The sequence below is a fragment of the Xenopus laevis genome, chromosome 2S (assembly GCF_017654675.1).
Source record: "Xenopus laevis strain J_2021 chromosome 2S, Xenopus_laevis_v10.1, whole genome shotgun sequence".
Taxonomy (NCBI): Eukaryota; Metazoa; Chordata; class Amphibia; order Anura; family Pipidae; genus Xenopus; species Xenopus laevis.
In genome coordinates this window covers 87,899,893-87,916,549 of record NC_054374.1, presented here as the reverse complement: position 1 = coordinate 87,916,549, position 16,657 = coordinate 87,899,893, and the positions used below count along the sequence as shown (strand labels likewise).

The 16,657-nt window shown below is 37.6% G+C and overlaps 1 protein-coding gene across 1 annotated transcript in view; it reads right to left on the bottom strand.

The window, feature by feature from the left end:
- nxn.S (nucleoredoxin S homeolog) overlaps positions 1-16,657 on the bottom strand; it is an 81,114-nt gene that overhangs the window by 9,185 nt on the left and 55,272 nt on the right. The window contains exons 3-5 of the mRNA NM_001092692.1: positions 15,805-15,938; positions 11,798-11,898; positions 7,266-7,372 (exon numbers count right to left, since the gene is read on the bottom strand). Of these exons, the coding sequence (NP_001086161.1) occupies positions 7,266-7,372; positions 11,798-11,898; positions 15,805-15,938 (342 nt within the window). The remainder of the gene's footprint in view (positions 1-7,265; positions 7,373-11,797; positions 11,899-15,804; positions 15,939-16,657) is intronic.

Genomic DNA, 16,657 nt, shown 5'->3' with positions numbered 1-16,657 from the left:
ATTCTCCATGACCTGCCTGAATTAATGTAGTAAAAACAAGTAATCAACAAAAGTATTTTGTCTGTTGAGGTAAAGGTGAAAGAATTTGTAAAGGGCTGAACTCAATAAACCTACATATTGGTTATGTTCTTTACGTCCTTTATCTAGACTTACAAGTGGCAACCATACTACGGTAAGTAAAGGTGTACCATTGTGCAGTTGCCACTATGCAAACACAATTATGTCAGAGATACTGACACCAGAAATGTAACTGTTTTTTACATCTACCATAGAATTTGCCATACAGTATTTGCTCAAAGCTTTTACATTACATCTGACTCCCTGTGGGCTGCCATATTTGTGCAGCAGGAGTCAGTTAGCAATGGAAACTAACTGACTGGCTGAGATGGGACAGTCAGGTTGGCAAAACAGTCAGGTCTAGAAACTTCAACTAACAATAACTTAGATAAACAAACCAAACCAAAAACGATCAACATGATCTATAGGTAACTTTTAATGTACATTCATATTTTAAAAAGTAGTTTTATAGTGTCAGTATCACTTTAATATAAACCCTAAGAAACATTTAATTCAGTTTGTGGGAACAAGTAAAAATGGCCATGCATGGGCAAACCAGGTATGTTATACACATATATAACCATCTTTGTATTGTTCTGTTTGTTCTGGATAACGACCAAATATTTGGAAAAACAGGAAGACAAGAGTAACTACACAGTTGTGGTTTCTCTTTATTTCACTTTCATCTAACTGATGTTATGTCCAAACAGGCAATCCTTGATGCACCAGAATTTAATTAATGATTCTAAATCTAAACTGGTGGATCAAATCTGGGCATGTTTTGCAATCTGAGCTGTACAGTAACAGTACACAATGGACTCCAGAAAATGATGCCTCACATATTGATCTTCCATTTACAGAAGGCTTTACAGACCGGCATGAACAAACGGAAGTACATCTGTAAATCTGCACACTGCGCTTTAAGATATTTCTAATATAAATATTAGGATTGGAATGTATAATATTTTCCTTTTGCCTTTTTTTAAGCTTCTATGAATGGAGAATCAGCTTGCAATTTAAACCCTGCTATTGTCTCTCAGGCTGGTCTAGCTTCAAACTTCCTTATCCTCGCAACAGGAATTGTGCCATGGGCCTAATAATAATGTAAGCAGGCCCTGCAACTACAGGACAGGACATTTCCGCAACAAAATGAGGTTATAGTGCTTATTTTTAAGTGTTTCTTTCATTGATTTTCCCAGACTTCCTTAGCGTGATAACTATACAAATACATGGTCTTGTTCTAACAGGAACCAGAATGCAACAATGAGGACTGGAAGTTGGTGAACTCATTGACAGGCATGTGCTCCAGCAGTTAATGCAATGTAGGAATTTGATTATCCTGAAAAGGACATATGGGCCATTAAGCTTTAATTTGATATGAAAGCACCAGTACAGATAATTTTGATTGTAATCTGTTCTGAGGTTTCGTTTTTATCGACACAGAGATTTAGAAGTACAAAAGTTCAACACAGCTCGACATTTTCAGCAAACTTTCTCCTCATTATTTCAATGTCAATACATCCCGAGCAGGAATTTGAATGCAGCTGCGCTAAAGAAATGTGTATTTACATGGTCCAGTTATCTGCTGTTTGAACAAAAGTTTCATAAAATTGAGCTTGCAGCTAACTAAAGTAACAGAGTATAACAATGGAATAATTCACTTTCGCTATCAATCAGTGCACAAACATTAAACAGATTTCGTGTAAACACCGTCTTGATTCAGGAGGTACTATGTCAGCATTACAGGATTCTGGACATGTTTCTTTCTTTGCAACTTCCCGAATACTTTAAATCAAATGGCTACAAATCGCCTGTAGTATAATCTTTCCTTCCTACTCTCAAAGCCGTCTCTAATCTCAGTACAATGAATTTCGCAAGCACAAAAACTGCCTAACCGCATGTCAAATAAACAGTCACAGATGGATTTGACCATTGTGGTAGAATCGCACAATGCACGGTGGATACATTCTTTCCACATAAGCCATGTGTTCGACTGAGCGCCATACCAATAGCAAAGAGAAAAAAAATACTTTTTTAAAGAATGTTTAACTGTAAAACTATTTTACAGCAAAGTAGAAAATGATTTGGCCCCTTCCTGGTTGTCCTGATTATTGCACATTTGTCATACTGAATGGTTTCTGATCTTCAAGATCTATAAAAGGTAATATTAGACAAAAACGGAACGTGGAAAAAAAGGGGTTGTTTATTTTTTAATTAGAACTGCATTTATATGAAGTTATCCAACACCAATCTCATACATGTGAAAAATGAACTGCCCCTTTAAACTTAATTGCACCAACTTGAGCAGCAATAATTGCAACTGTTATAACTTGACATATTGTAGTTGAATGATTTCAGTCCATTCTTCTTTATATAACTGCTTGAATCCAGATATATCAGTAAGTTTTTCTGCTTGAACTGCTCATTCCACTTCCTGCCATAGCATCTCTACTTGGTTCAAGTCAATACTATGATTAGGCCAGTTCAATACTTCAGTTTGTCATGGCTACACTCTAGAGGTAAGGTCCAATATACAGTGAGCTTCAGGGCTTGTGCATTTCCTTATGTTGGCTTTTTCATGCGTTCCACCACTTTGGATCCCATATGTAAATAATGGGCAGTCTTTCCTTTGTACTCACTGTGCCACAAAGCAGCACATAACATAGGCGAAATGCATGCACCCATAGCACAGTGTGTTCCTTTTAACAGGACCGCCATCAGAAATCGCAGGGCCCCATACAAATACATTTCCTGGGCCCCCTGGGCTGCGCCCACCGCAAGCCCCACCTACAGGTTTGCCCTCCCCCCACCACACAGTAAAAAAACAAAAAAAAGTATTGGTGGCCAGGGTTCCCACATGTTAATAAAAAGATATTGGTGGTCAGGGCCCCCTCCCCATAAAAAAAAATTTGTGGCAGGGCCCCCCCATTGAAAAATATTGGTGGCTAGGACCCCACATGAGAAAAAAAAATTGGTGGCCAAAATTGGTGGCCAGCCCCCCCCCCCCCCCCCCCCCCCACATTATAAGAAAATTGGTGGCCAGGGCCCCTTAAACGTCCATGCCTTCCCAAAGTCAGCAGCTCTCCCAAAGATGGGGGGGCCGGCTAATCAAGTAAGTGTGGCGTGGCTGGGCCCCCCTTACCCTCGGGGCCCCCTACAACTCTCCCCCCTGTCCCCTCCTGATGGCGGCCCTGCCTTCTAACCCCACATTAAAAGGCAAACAGTTGTTCTATCTTCCATCTTAAACATGTTACCGTTGAGGTTAGCATGGAATTGATTATTACAGGAATAAAACTGACATTTATTAGATATCAGCTACATTGCTTGCCCTTTGGTGCCACAGCATCCTAAGGTGCAACCATGAGAATACAGCCAGAGAATGGTTTGTGTGAGCTAGTACCTACTTTCTGCTGAACGTAACATGCATTATACTGTGAATTTATTTTATTTCGTTTTATTTTGTTTCTAAAGATTTGTCAGTATGAATTATTTAATATGCAAGCATATTATGTATGGATTTATTTGCATGTGGATTGGGTGAGCAGAGCAGAATCATTGAGCAGAAATTAAATGTATTATGTAAAGCAAAGTTTAATATTAATGGAAGCTAGGTTTACATAGACAGAGGACTGAAAATGGATACAGCCCCTAAATACAGAGATGTTCTACTCTCAGCACACTATTTCCCAGAAGGCATTAAAGAAGGGACAGTAGCTCTAGAAGTTCCACTATGGGGCACACACCATACAAGTGAACAAAAGCCATAGGAATCATCAGCATTTCAATCTTCAGTGACAGATGATGGAATATTACAATACTGGGACAATATTATAATATAATATTTGGACAGAGACGACTTTTTTTTAATTTTAGTTCTGTACATTACCACAATGAATTTGAAATGAAACAACTCAGATGCAGTTGAACTGCAGACTTTCAGCTTTAATTTAGTGGGTTGAACAGATTGCATAAAAATGTGAGGCACTAAAACCTTTTTTTAACACAATCACTTCATTTCAGTCTGTAGTACAAATGCATCTGAGTTGTTTCATTTAAAATTCATTGTGGTAATGTACAGAACCAAAATTAAAAAAAAGTTGTCTCTGTCCAAATATTCATGGGCCTAATTGTATAAACTTTGCACAGCACAGAATGATTTGCGCAATGAACATATTTGGCATGTGCATATTTATATTCATAAAATTACCGTCAACACTATATTCATACACAATGACCATGCACAGTTGCTAAGCTCACCCAAACAACTTATGCCTGACCCAATTGCAAATATCTGTGCGCAAAAAAAAATAAAAAAATCAACAAAGGGAACAGTAGTGTAATAATTAAACATTAAGGGAAAACCATTCACAAAACAATCATATTCAATTAAATATGGCCTATGCAAAAAGGAAAATGAATCCTAATGTTCTTTGCCTACCTCTTCCTTTCACATTCTTATCATTCCTTCAGAAGTAAGAGCCACAGATTCCTACACTATAGTCAGAACAGTTTATATGTAAGAAGAGAACATTGTATAAAACTTTCATGATGGTAGAGAACACCACTGGAACAGTAAATTAAAATGAAAGACCCCATTCATCACTGTGAAACCTTTATTTGGCACCAGCCGTATTTTAGACTAGCAGCAAGTATTGTCTTTCAGCCTGAAAATGCTCTCATTTGTTAGAGATATACAATCATTGTCAAATTAATTGTTTCTCATATTTTTGCTTTTGACAGTTTATCCCCAAAACATGTGCTAGCATGGGATTTGATATAGACTTTATTCTTCACCTGATAATTAAGGCATGCTTTAGTCATGATGCTTAAAAAGAGGGCACACCCAACTAAGCTCCAGGATACAAGTAAATTTGTCCATCCCATTGTACAGATAAACATATTATTCCTTACGAAGCCCATAAAACCTCCACAGCCCAGAATAGTCAGTGTTTCTGATGCACATGATATTGAAGTCCAGATTATCTACCTAATTTCCTTTTTGAAATGTCTTCCTCTCTCCTTGAAATGTATGGGAAACTAACGTTATCACTAACATTGTAAGTCACTACAGTAGCTTTTAACTCACCTCCTTCATGTCTGAGCTCATACAAAGACAGCCAACTATACACGATAGTGAAATGACTCTCCACTGGCAACTTTAACAGATAGCTACTGTAAGTAATTTCCAGGTTTTGCCACTCATGTTGTTCCTCTTACATTCTAATACCATCCGATTTTTCTGAATTCTCCAGCACTGAAGGACTTGGCAAATACACAAAGTCCTTCTAAGAAACCTTTAGATAATGTTTAAAATGACAAGTTTTTTGTTACTTGTCACTGCCCTGAGTTCATTAATCTCCTTCTCCCTTTGTATCTTGTGCCACCGATCACTGACGTGGCCTAGCCAATTAATACTTCAAATAAAGGAGAAAAACAAGCAAACCGAGAGCAATAATCAACTTGTCAAAAGACAAGATACTTTAGACAGCTTGGGAGTAGTGACCTCCAGCAACTATGATAGGACATCAGCAGTCATACAGGTTTCATACACAATAGCTCAGACTACAGAAAAAAATAACTTTTTAATGGACAGACAGCAACAAGACTGGCCTTTTAAGCACTGATGTGCATCAGGATTTGTCCAAATATACCACAAAAGATTTGGCCAATTACCAAACCAAATATGAACACTTTTCACTTTCAGTTTTTCTGAGCTTTATTATGAATTGGGTGCCCAATCGTTTTCAACATCCCTGGGCCAGTGCATTTTTCTCTGAAGAGGAGAGCAGAGTTGGGGTTCAGATTTGCTTTTCTCAAATACCTTTACAAACGATACTGGGATTCTGACAAACACAATTGAATCCTAGACTCAAAGCATCCCTAATTTTAAGTAGTTGTTAAAGGAGAACTAAACCCTAACAATGAATATGGCTAAAAATATATTTTTGTTTTACTGAACATATTACACCAGCCTAAAGTTTCAGCTTCTTAATAGCAGCAATGATCCAGGATGTCAACTCACATGCTGACTGGGCTCTAAGCAGTTGTTAAAAAGCTAAGTTTAGGGGTTGTTGCAAATTATCAAGCAGAAAATGAGGTTTGCCTGTAAAATAAGTTGATGCTACAAGGCTAATTATTAAATTCTGAAGCTAGTTGCACTGTTTTTTGTGCTGCCATGTTGTAATTATCAGTATTTAAATTAATAATTCACTCTACCATATAAAACGTCAAGTGTATTTTTTTAGTTGTAATATTGGTATGTAGGCAGCCATCTCAGGTCATTTTGCCTGGTCATGTGCTTTCAGAAGGAGCCAGTGCTGCACTATGTAACTGCTTTCTGACAGGCTATTGTTTCTCCTACTCAGTAACTGAATGAGTCGCAGTGGGACCTGGATGTTTACTACAAAGGGCTGTTCTTATATCTACCAGGGAGCTGTTATCTTGTTACCTTCCCATTGTTCTGGTGATGGGCTGCTGGAGGGGAGGGAGGTATATCACTCCAACTTGCAGTGCAGCAGTAAAGAGTGACTGAAATGTATCAGTGCACAAAAAATCTTTCAGCGCGCTACCTTTGCTGTGTATTGACTAAGTGCATCAATCCTTTAAAGGCGTACCGCTCGCCTTGGATAAATTGCCATGGATTGTAGAAAGGAGAGCACTCGACAAAGCAGATTACTGCTGAAGTAAGGTTTTATTTCAGACTTGCTAACACAATATGTTTCGGGCCCAGAGTGGTGCCCTTTCTCAAGAGCACAAGTCACATGACCGGGGGCACCTGGGAAACTGAAAATATGTGTATTGTATATTTTGAGTTGGCCCCTAAGCTCAGTATGCAGACCATGTCTACTGTAACAGCCCGCAGATGAGCCAGTACTATGACAAAATAACACCCCCAAAATATCCTCTTTGAAACCCTGGAGGTTCTACTTGGTTGTCCTTTCAGGTAGCCTGCAGCCCAACGAGTGCTCTACCACTGTCATCTGCAAATGCAGATGAAGACAAGGGCACAACCAGTGACAGGGGGCTAACCAGGACAGTGAATCTGCTAACCTAAGTGTAATATGGCAGCTCCATGTTCTATGTAACAAGAGAAAACTTACTGGTAGATTTATATTACTTATTTTTGTTACTAAACTGTATTATTATAGCTATATGATGTGACAGAATGTTTCACCAGGCTTTTTAAAATTATCCAAGCAAGTGTGTACCTTGTATTCCATATAATCGATTCAGCCGTGACCTTCTTGCTTCGTCACTGTATGGGACAGCCAGCCAGGGCATTTCGCTAAAATACTGCTTAAAGGATTCTTCTGACCTATGCATTAAAATGAAGCACACACAGAATCATTTATTATATAGCTACTTCATTATATCATAGCCATAAAATCAGAGACATAAATTCATCACATTCTAGGGGAACAAGTTGTACTTGTAATAGAGCAAGCTTTCAAAATAAACCTTTCCTCATCTTCATACTTCTTAATGCTGTATTGTGCAGAGCCAATTCACTAGTTGCCAGGGAGGTGTTTGGTATCATGCACACTGATTTCTACTTGGCAACATCCAAGCTTATGCACAAGCACTAAGCCTTATTCACAAAAAAACATACATACGTTTGAAGCACTAGTTTGGATGCAAAAAGAAGCGTGCATTGATGCAATACGGAAAGGTATTAGCAACCATACTTGCTCCTCTGAAACTTAAAGCAAGTTCCAATTCGCCCCTTCAACCTGTTTTGATGGAGCAGTGCTCCGTGGTTTACAAGATACAGCAAAAACACTTTCAAGGTGCTAAATGGTAAATTGTATGTGTTCAGGTCACACCTCTGAAGGCTCATATTATGGTACAGTCCTCACAGAAAAGTCATGGCAAAAAGGTTGGTGCCAACTTCTGTACTATGGCTGGAATCCTTAACAGGGTCAAAAGTTAGTTTAAGAAATGTTTCTCATTAATAGGAGATTTCATAGTAAAATCATGCGCATTATGATAAAACAGAAGATGCACTTTAATGCTACTGTTACACTTGAGTAATTTTCAATTTTGTCAAAATAACACTTGATACAATTAAAACCTGTTAGAAATGAAGCTTCTATAGCATGGATGTGCAGCTGATGATATTGAGATACAAAGTTAAACAACACCAATACGTTTATAGACTGCCTTTATTCAACCTATAAAAACTGCATAAATAATTGTCATGATATCTAAATTTGTCACCAGCGTGTGATGCTGTGGCTTCTATCCAGGGACAGTTGGGAAAGTGGGAAGAGATAAGGAACTAAAAAAAATGGGGAAGTCCTGCCTCTTAATTATTTTTTACAGTATATCTAGTATAGGTAAATCTAAACAACTGGACTTGCTGAGTAATCATTGAAGACGTTTCACTACAGAGCAGCTTCTTCAGTTCAACTGACTGGTGTGGGAAATTCTCGGCATATAAACTCTTCCACTAATCCAATCACAACGGCACATTGTAACTCTTCAGAGAGGTGACATCTGAAACTCACAGAGGTGTTGATTCTGTGTAGTTACTGTGATAGGATTATCCAATGTGTCATGCAACTCCTAGAAACAAGTGTTACTTGTGAGAGTTGCATGAATGGATGTGTGAAGTGTTTTGAAACCGCCGGGGTACAGTTGAACTGAAGAAGCTGCTCGGATGAGTAGTGAAACGTCTTCAATGATTACTCAGCAAGTCCAGTTGTTTTTAGATTTACCTATACTAGATATATCATGACCTGGATGAATGAATATCTTCATAGTCATATTTTTTACAGTGTTATTCCAGCTGATTCAACGAGGTTTCCACCATTATTTAAATGTATTGCACTTATTACAGTGCTTTCAGTTGTCACTGGTTTTGCCAAGGGCTAGGAGTGGCCCAGCGCTTTGCTGTATATAAATAAATTGATAGTTTAAATAAAATAACTTTTAACATGTGATTTTACAGACATGGCAGACTCTTTTTAATCAAGAGCTCTATACCTTGTTATGGTCACTCCAACTAGCCTCTATATCTCATGATAATATGCCTGTTGGACCGTATGGGGAATATTTAATCTGGTCTCCATAAAAATTTAGCAGGAATTTAGTCTCTGACATGTCCTGTTGAGATCTATGCAACAATAAAAACTCCCAAGAATGTCTACAAAAGCCAAGGACCTGCGGTACACAGAGCAAGAAAGTTCATAAACACTGCATTTGATTTAGACAATATGTTGGCTTTAATTCTGGGTTTTGTCTCAAGAACCAACATTATGGGTGTAATCGCATTAGGGCTTGTGAACAAAATGTTCTGTTTAAACAAAAATCAAAGCAAATATATATTGTAAAGCTGTAGTTAGACTATCCCTTTAAATTAAAGATAACTTGCTCACAGAACAATAAATTGCTGGGATTCTTGGCTGCAGCAATTATTCCGAAGTGTTGGTTACATTAGTCATACTTTTGGTCGAATTACAAGAACATTGGTTACAAACTGATTAACTCTAGAGTGAAGAAACAATTTTGTCTGCCCTCGCAAAAAGCTCCAATAATCAAGCTTCACAGACCAGTAACTTTTTTTTAAAAGCATTAATACCCCTCATCTTCCTCATTACTTTCACCTTTATCTGATTTCGATACATTTATATATTTAAAAAAATTACTAGTACTTTAAAGTACTAATCTAGACACCAGCTACATTAACAGAAAGTGTTCTGCTTGAGGCTTGCAGACATAATACAAACTGCCAGAATGCATTGTAAGCTGCCCATACACAGGTCAATATGGGCTCCTGAGTTGTCACATCAGTCAGCAGCTTATTTGCCTGTGTACTGGTCTCAAAATAAAAGCCTGCTCTTTGGAAACCTTGCCAAATGAGCAGTTCTGTCAATGTGTCTTTGCGTAAAATGCACTCCAGCAGTAAGAAACAGGTTTTAGATTTAATAAGAAAATAAGGGACTGAAGGTCTGTATTCACACCAACAAGATCTTGTAGAGTGCTCAGGGACATAAAAGCATTGTCATTAATTATGTATATTTACAGAAACAGAACTTTAAACACATAATGTGTTGATTGTTTGTGTTTTTCTGTTTAGGTAAACTTTTTGAGATGAGATGTGATAGCTTCTCTTTTGTGTTTACAGAAAATACTTTTTTTTTATTCATAAAAATGAATGCAAATGTTCATGTTTCTTGTCCCTGCGCATGGGCTGATTTTCATTAAGGCTCCCCAAACCTGTCTAACTACACTTTGTATGGTTCCCAGTGGCAAACTAACAGGGGTGCAACTGCAGAGATCCTTGCACCTGAGGGGACAGGGCCAGGGTGCACATCCTGCATCTGGGCCTGGTTAGTGGTAATTACACCACTGGTGTTCCCACTGAAGTCAGTGAGAGATGGACATCATTAGCCTCTCCAAACACCCTCTGCCTATGTCCCTGCCCAACTGTTTCCATGCACCAATTTTGGTATAGTCTGCCAAAAAAAATTACTGACAGTCAGAAAAATGTCAGAAAAGCCTCTTAGACTGCTACCCTTTACCTTTGGTAAAAATAGCTACAATAATATGGTGCAGACGCCTTGTATTGCTTTGTTTTCATAGTTTAGCACAATGATTAGTTTAGCACAGGGATTACATCTCTATCTAGGACATTCCTTCCCAAGCAGTGGGATTAGATGTTTTTGTCTGAATTATATTAATCATGATGTCATACAAAAAAAATATAAAAGCCGGTGGATCATTTGGCCTGGTCAGGGTCCTCAAATATTCCTTGGAGGGCCACATGTGTCCTGGAGGCTCCCTGCTATTTTACTGGGCAAAACAAACTCTTAAATAGTCTAGTCTCTATTAAGGCACACTTAATTCTGAACTTTCACCATGACACTGCTATATCAAGAATAGACACATTTTGTTTAGTCACTGTTCAACCATCCTGCTATTAATATAGAAAAATCAAGGTTAATTTTCATTCTCTGCACCCTCAGCTATGCTTTTCAGTACACACCGGCACCCTCTGCACTTGTCCATTCACTGCCTCCCAGGTCAGCAGGTGCTTGGTCATTCTTGGCATGTGATTTATGGTTACATTCAGATCAGTTCCCTCCCAAGACTCATGCTTTGAAGCTCAGGCAAGGGGGGTCTGTGGCAGCCAGAAGGCACATAAGAACACAAACACACACCATAAAAATAATAATAAACACAGTGAAGACCAACATGGGAAAAACGATCCCATCATCCAACCATTTGCAACAGACCCAGGAAATAACAGCCAACGTGAATTTTATTTACAGTGTACAATGATTTTTACCTAATCCATACATTTCTTGGGTAAACCTGTGAAATTTAAGAATCGGAACAGCAAACATAAAAATGCTTCCCCTGTCCTGATTAACTGACCAACATCACCATCATTTCGGCTCTGTCATTAGTGCATGGAAACCTTTCCCATACATCAAAGGCCAGACAGCCTCACAAAAGACTTGGAATGTAATATTTTATAGAAGCATGCTAGGGTGTGTTAGCACTTTGCCTAAAACCAAGCAAAGATGTATTCACTTTTCAGTTACTGGGTGTTACAAGGTAATTAAATGAGATTTAACAAGAACCAACCACTAAGTAAGAAGATTGAGCCAGAACATGCAAAATGAATGAGCTCATAGTCATCCCAGTTCTGCTGTGCCAGGCCTAGGAGGCCTAAATGTCGAGAAACATAACACTACATCTGCTTATGTCTTTACTTATCAAAACCCAAACTTACCTGTCAGCACTGACTAACACAATTTCAAACTTCTGTCCAGACTCCTTAATTTTCCGGTATGATTCCACCAGAACGCGGGTGAGACTGCGGCACGGAGGACACTGCACAATAAAAACAAGTATTTTTCATCATACTAAAATTCTGTAAGGGATTTTCAAAGTTTGCATTGCAGTTATATTCATTGGCTGGTTAAATTTTGTTAATACTTAGTAACCTCAAAAATGATTGTTCAGAGGTTAAATTAACATTATGCTGCACAAAACATTGTCATTGTTGTTATTCCCTTAAAGGCAAATCATACGAGAACACAAAATGAGAGTGATGCCTGCTGCTGAAATTAGGGCCTGCTCACTCACATAAATGCAACTTCACAAACGTGAACCCAAGTTCACCTAATCAGCAAATAACCTTTGACCAGCCTATTACATTCAAAATAAAAAAACAAAAACAAATGACTGATTTGGGTTATTTCATTGGAGCAAATTTACACCTGTTAGTAACTGATGTCTTACATTTTCATTGGTTACAGCTGCCAATTGTCTACAATTTGCAACAGCAAATCCATATATATATACACAAATGTATTAACAATACATGTACAGATTGATATTCAGATAAATAAAGCTGTACAGTATGGGTGGCCATGATTGTTACCACAAAGTTGAAGGTTTAGATTAAAGAGTTGGCGCAACTTACAATTTCATGCATTAACATAAATAGAGTTTTATGTTAATGCGAGAAAAATGTACATATTTATGAATTTATTTACTCTGGGGATGTTGGTTATTAGCTGCATGATTGACTTTGTTAGTTGTATGAATTAAAATGAAAATGCGTTATAGTACACGCATGTGCAACTGCTAGTTATACACTAAATGGCAGTGTGTTGGGAGTTTGCTTCATGGAATAGAATTTAGGGGTCTTTGTAGATACTGTAACAAATTGTCTAATTCCAGGCAGTGTCATTTTGTTTCCATTAAAGCAATAAAAAAGGGCAGGGCCGGTTTTCCCTCCGCGGTACCCCGAGAACTCATGGTCCTACACACACCGCTCAAAGCATGTGCCATAGCGTTGGGGAACTCTGCATTCCCAATGCACTCTAGGATGCTCTAAGATTCGACTGGGCAGCATGCCGCCCCTAAAAATTTTTTGCCCCAGGCCCATTCAATTGTGGCCTCACCACAAATCCAGGCCCGAAGAAGGGCATAAACTCAAGGGATAAAAACATAATTTTACCTCTTTAAAGGTCCCTGGTAAGGCCTCACCTGGAGTATGCAGTGCAGTTTTGGGCTCCAATCCTTAAGAAGGATATTAATGAACATATATATTTTTATCTTCATGTGACTTCATTGACAAGTTTTTACATATATGTGTGTATATGACTATACACCTTCACAGATATAGGATCTATTATGCAGAATGCTTGAGATCCGGACAAGGGATATTTCTGAAATTTAGATTACCATACCTTAAATCAGCTAAAATAGGCTTTATTGGCAGGGGTCTTCTTGTAATCTGGAGCTTTCTGAATAATGGGTTTTTATAAGGAGTCCCATACTAGCAAATACTGATGACATTTCTTAGATATACTGGAAGCAGCATGGCAAATCAAGAACTCTCCACCTCTGCTAAAATGTTAGTTAGAATATTCTGGATATAAAATCCATATCAGTGTAAGCACCAACAGTTTTATCCAAGGCCTTTAAAAAAAAACAAAAAACCTTATGGTATCTATTGTTTAGCTTTACACCAACAGAAAGGTTTTGGGGAATTAAGAAGGCTGATTGGCTGATGCAGAGGACATGCATGGCAACAAGATCTTCTATCTGACACTAACAATGTCATTATAAAAATGGCGACATTTTGGTGAGGAAAGTACAATTTTTAGACCAATGGATTTTTGTATTATAATGCATAGTGAAATACAGATGTCTTTCCTCACTAAAGAAATGCTGCCTGCCGAGTTCCTCCTTCATAGCTGTCACAGCTGAAAGTCGCACATGTCTCTGCAATCATTAGTAACACCGTAGTGCAAAACTTTCTAATGGTATTTAAGTTCTCCTTATGATTTTGTATTTAAAATGATTTTGTAAGCTAAACATCCACATCAAATAATGCTGCATGTTTATATAAATTCACATTCCTGATCATTAAGCAACAGATTTCATTGTACAGTAGTAGCAATAAAAACATATACTTATATGTTATGTTATGTTTGCTGATTAGACTCTTTTACAGAGTTAAACTTTGTGTAAAACTGTACAATAACACACCAAGGGTAATGAACTGACAAATTCCATAGCTAAAAACCCCACAAGGATAATATTTAAAACATGCACACGCTAAAGTAATAGAAAATAAATTGAAGAAGAATGTTTCAGCCCCACGTTTTTTCTATATTATCATAAACCATATTCCCATGAGTTTTAAAAGAGATCTATTAAACTGATAAATGGAAAATTACTGCTCTGCTCTTCTAGTAGCAAACAGAATAATTGGCCAGTGAATGCTTTCTGCAGCACTTTCATACTCTCCTGCCTGCCTTGCCCAAAGTAGCTGCCATATTTGCTTTCTCAATGATTTTTTTTTTTTATCAAACCCAAATATTGATGTTTTGATTTAGCATTTATGTATGTGTGTGCTTCCCATTATAGTGCAATAAATGGAGTTATCTCAAGCTTCCATTAGACTAAACATGGTAGCACTACAGGTTATGAGGATATTACAGATACTGATGAGAAGAGCTACCTCTACCTGACCCAATGGTCTGAAATGAGGTCCAACGATTAAGGAAGACTAATAGAAACACAACTTAAAAAAGTACTACATTCAAGGAAAGAGATATAGCAACTTCGACACTTTTGTATAAAGTAAAGTAAGCGTAGTTGAGTCAGTGTGAATCAGCAATGGTCAAGGATAGGCAAAGGTCAGGAACAGTAAACCAGATCAAGAGCCAGTGAGTCAATGTAGAACAGGGGGTTATATAGCCAGACTAATGGCTTACACTGATCCCATGTGACCAGCAACAGGTAAAACAAGCCATGCCTATTTGCAATTATAATTATATATAGAGATACCAGTGAACCAGGACCATAGCTGTCTGCTCAGATAGACTAGAGGTAATGCAGTCAGCATGAAAACACCAGGTCACTGGTTTAACTTCAGTCCGGATGTAATAGCAGTTTTTATAAATAAGGCCACCATACATCTACATAACTGTGAAAGCATTATCTCTTTCTCAATACCTCAATACCGGTAGGTGGCTTCTTGCTTTACTATTTTCAGAAGTGAATTTAAAGGTACATGTAGAGAATCCTGATATTTTACTAGGGATGCACCGAATCCAGGATTCGGTTCGTGATTCGGTCTTTTTCAGCAGGATTCGGCCATATCCTTCTGCCCGGCTGAAACAAATCCAAATCCGCATATGCAAATAAGGGGTGGGATGGGAAATCACGTGACTTTTTGTCAAAAAAATGTTTTCTCCTTTCTACCCCTAATTCGCACATGCAAATTAGGATTCAGATCGGTATTCCGCCGAAGGATTCAGGGGTTCGCCTGAATCCAAAATAGTGGATTCGGTGCATCACTATATTTTACATAAAGCTTATAGCAATGCGGATGATAAACTGAACAAGGTATTAATAAAAAGAAATGTCCTCATTATTAGTGTAACTATAGCAGAATCAACAATGAACAGGTTCACTAAAACACCATGTCTAATACTTTTGAATATTTCTAGCAAATTAGCAGATGTTACACATAGCCAAGGATGATATCACTGAATAATTCTTATGCAGCAATATCGTCTTGTGACACAAACTGCCCTTTTTGTAGTGAACTGGAATACCTGGGACCTGACCCCCCACTGAAGTTTTTTGTGAAGATTCTCATTTATCCAGGTCATGGTATATCTATAGAAATAAGTCAAATCAACTGGACTTGCTGTGTTTTTTCCTTATTATTATCGCAAATGCATTTAAAAATGCTCAGGTGGGAGTACTTACCCAATATGCAGAGAAATAAATGCCAACATAGGACCCCTCCAGAGTGCTGCTTTCCTGTGACTGGCTATTGTTCCTTATTAAAGGACCAGCAATCACTTCGCAGAAAGGTTTTGGACCCCAAGGAAACTCCAGACCTAAGAAAAACAGTAGCGATTTAATGCAAATTTCCAATTCCTAGTACAACATATACACACAGTCTGTTCTAGCCAATCATGTCTATGAGATGAGCGACAGAGCATGGGTTAGTACCCAAACATGGCTGCAAAAAGAAGCATTGCACCTATCATTTTGAAACTTTGGCTCCCAAAAGTTTTTACTACATTTGGATGCATTTAAAAGTTGTATTTTCCTTTGTAAATAATCTGAAATTCCAAGGAACACATATCCTTATGTATAATCAGCAGAAACTCAGGGTGTGTATTTAAAATTATAAAGCTGCTACTAGAACATTTTTTACTATATTGCATAGCTTTAATGTGGTTATAATGGAGCAAAAATAAGCACATACGCGCATGGCAAGGCTGTCCTTACTGATACTGATACTGGGGAAATAAACATCATAAAATAAATATGCAGCCAAAAGAGTTTTATTAAGCACTTCATGAAGTGAATAAATAATTGGTGTCAGGCTGCAGCAAAATATACATATATATATATATATATATACAAATATACAAGAAATGCACTAACTAATTCTACCCACACATATATAGTGCCCACACATTGAAAATATATATATATATATATATATATATATATATATATATATATATATATATATATATATATATATATATATATATATATATATATATATATATATATATATATATACATATATATATATATACAT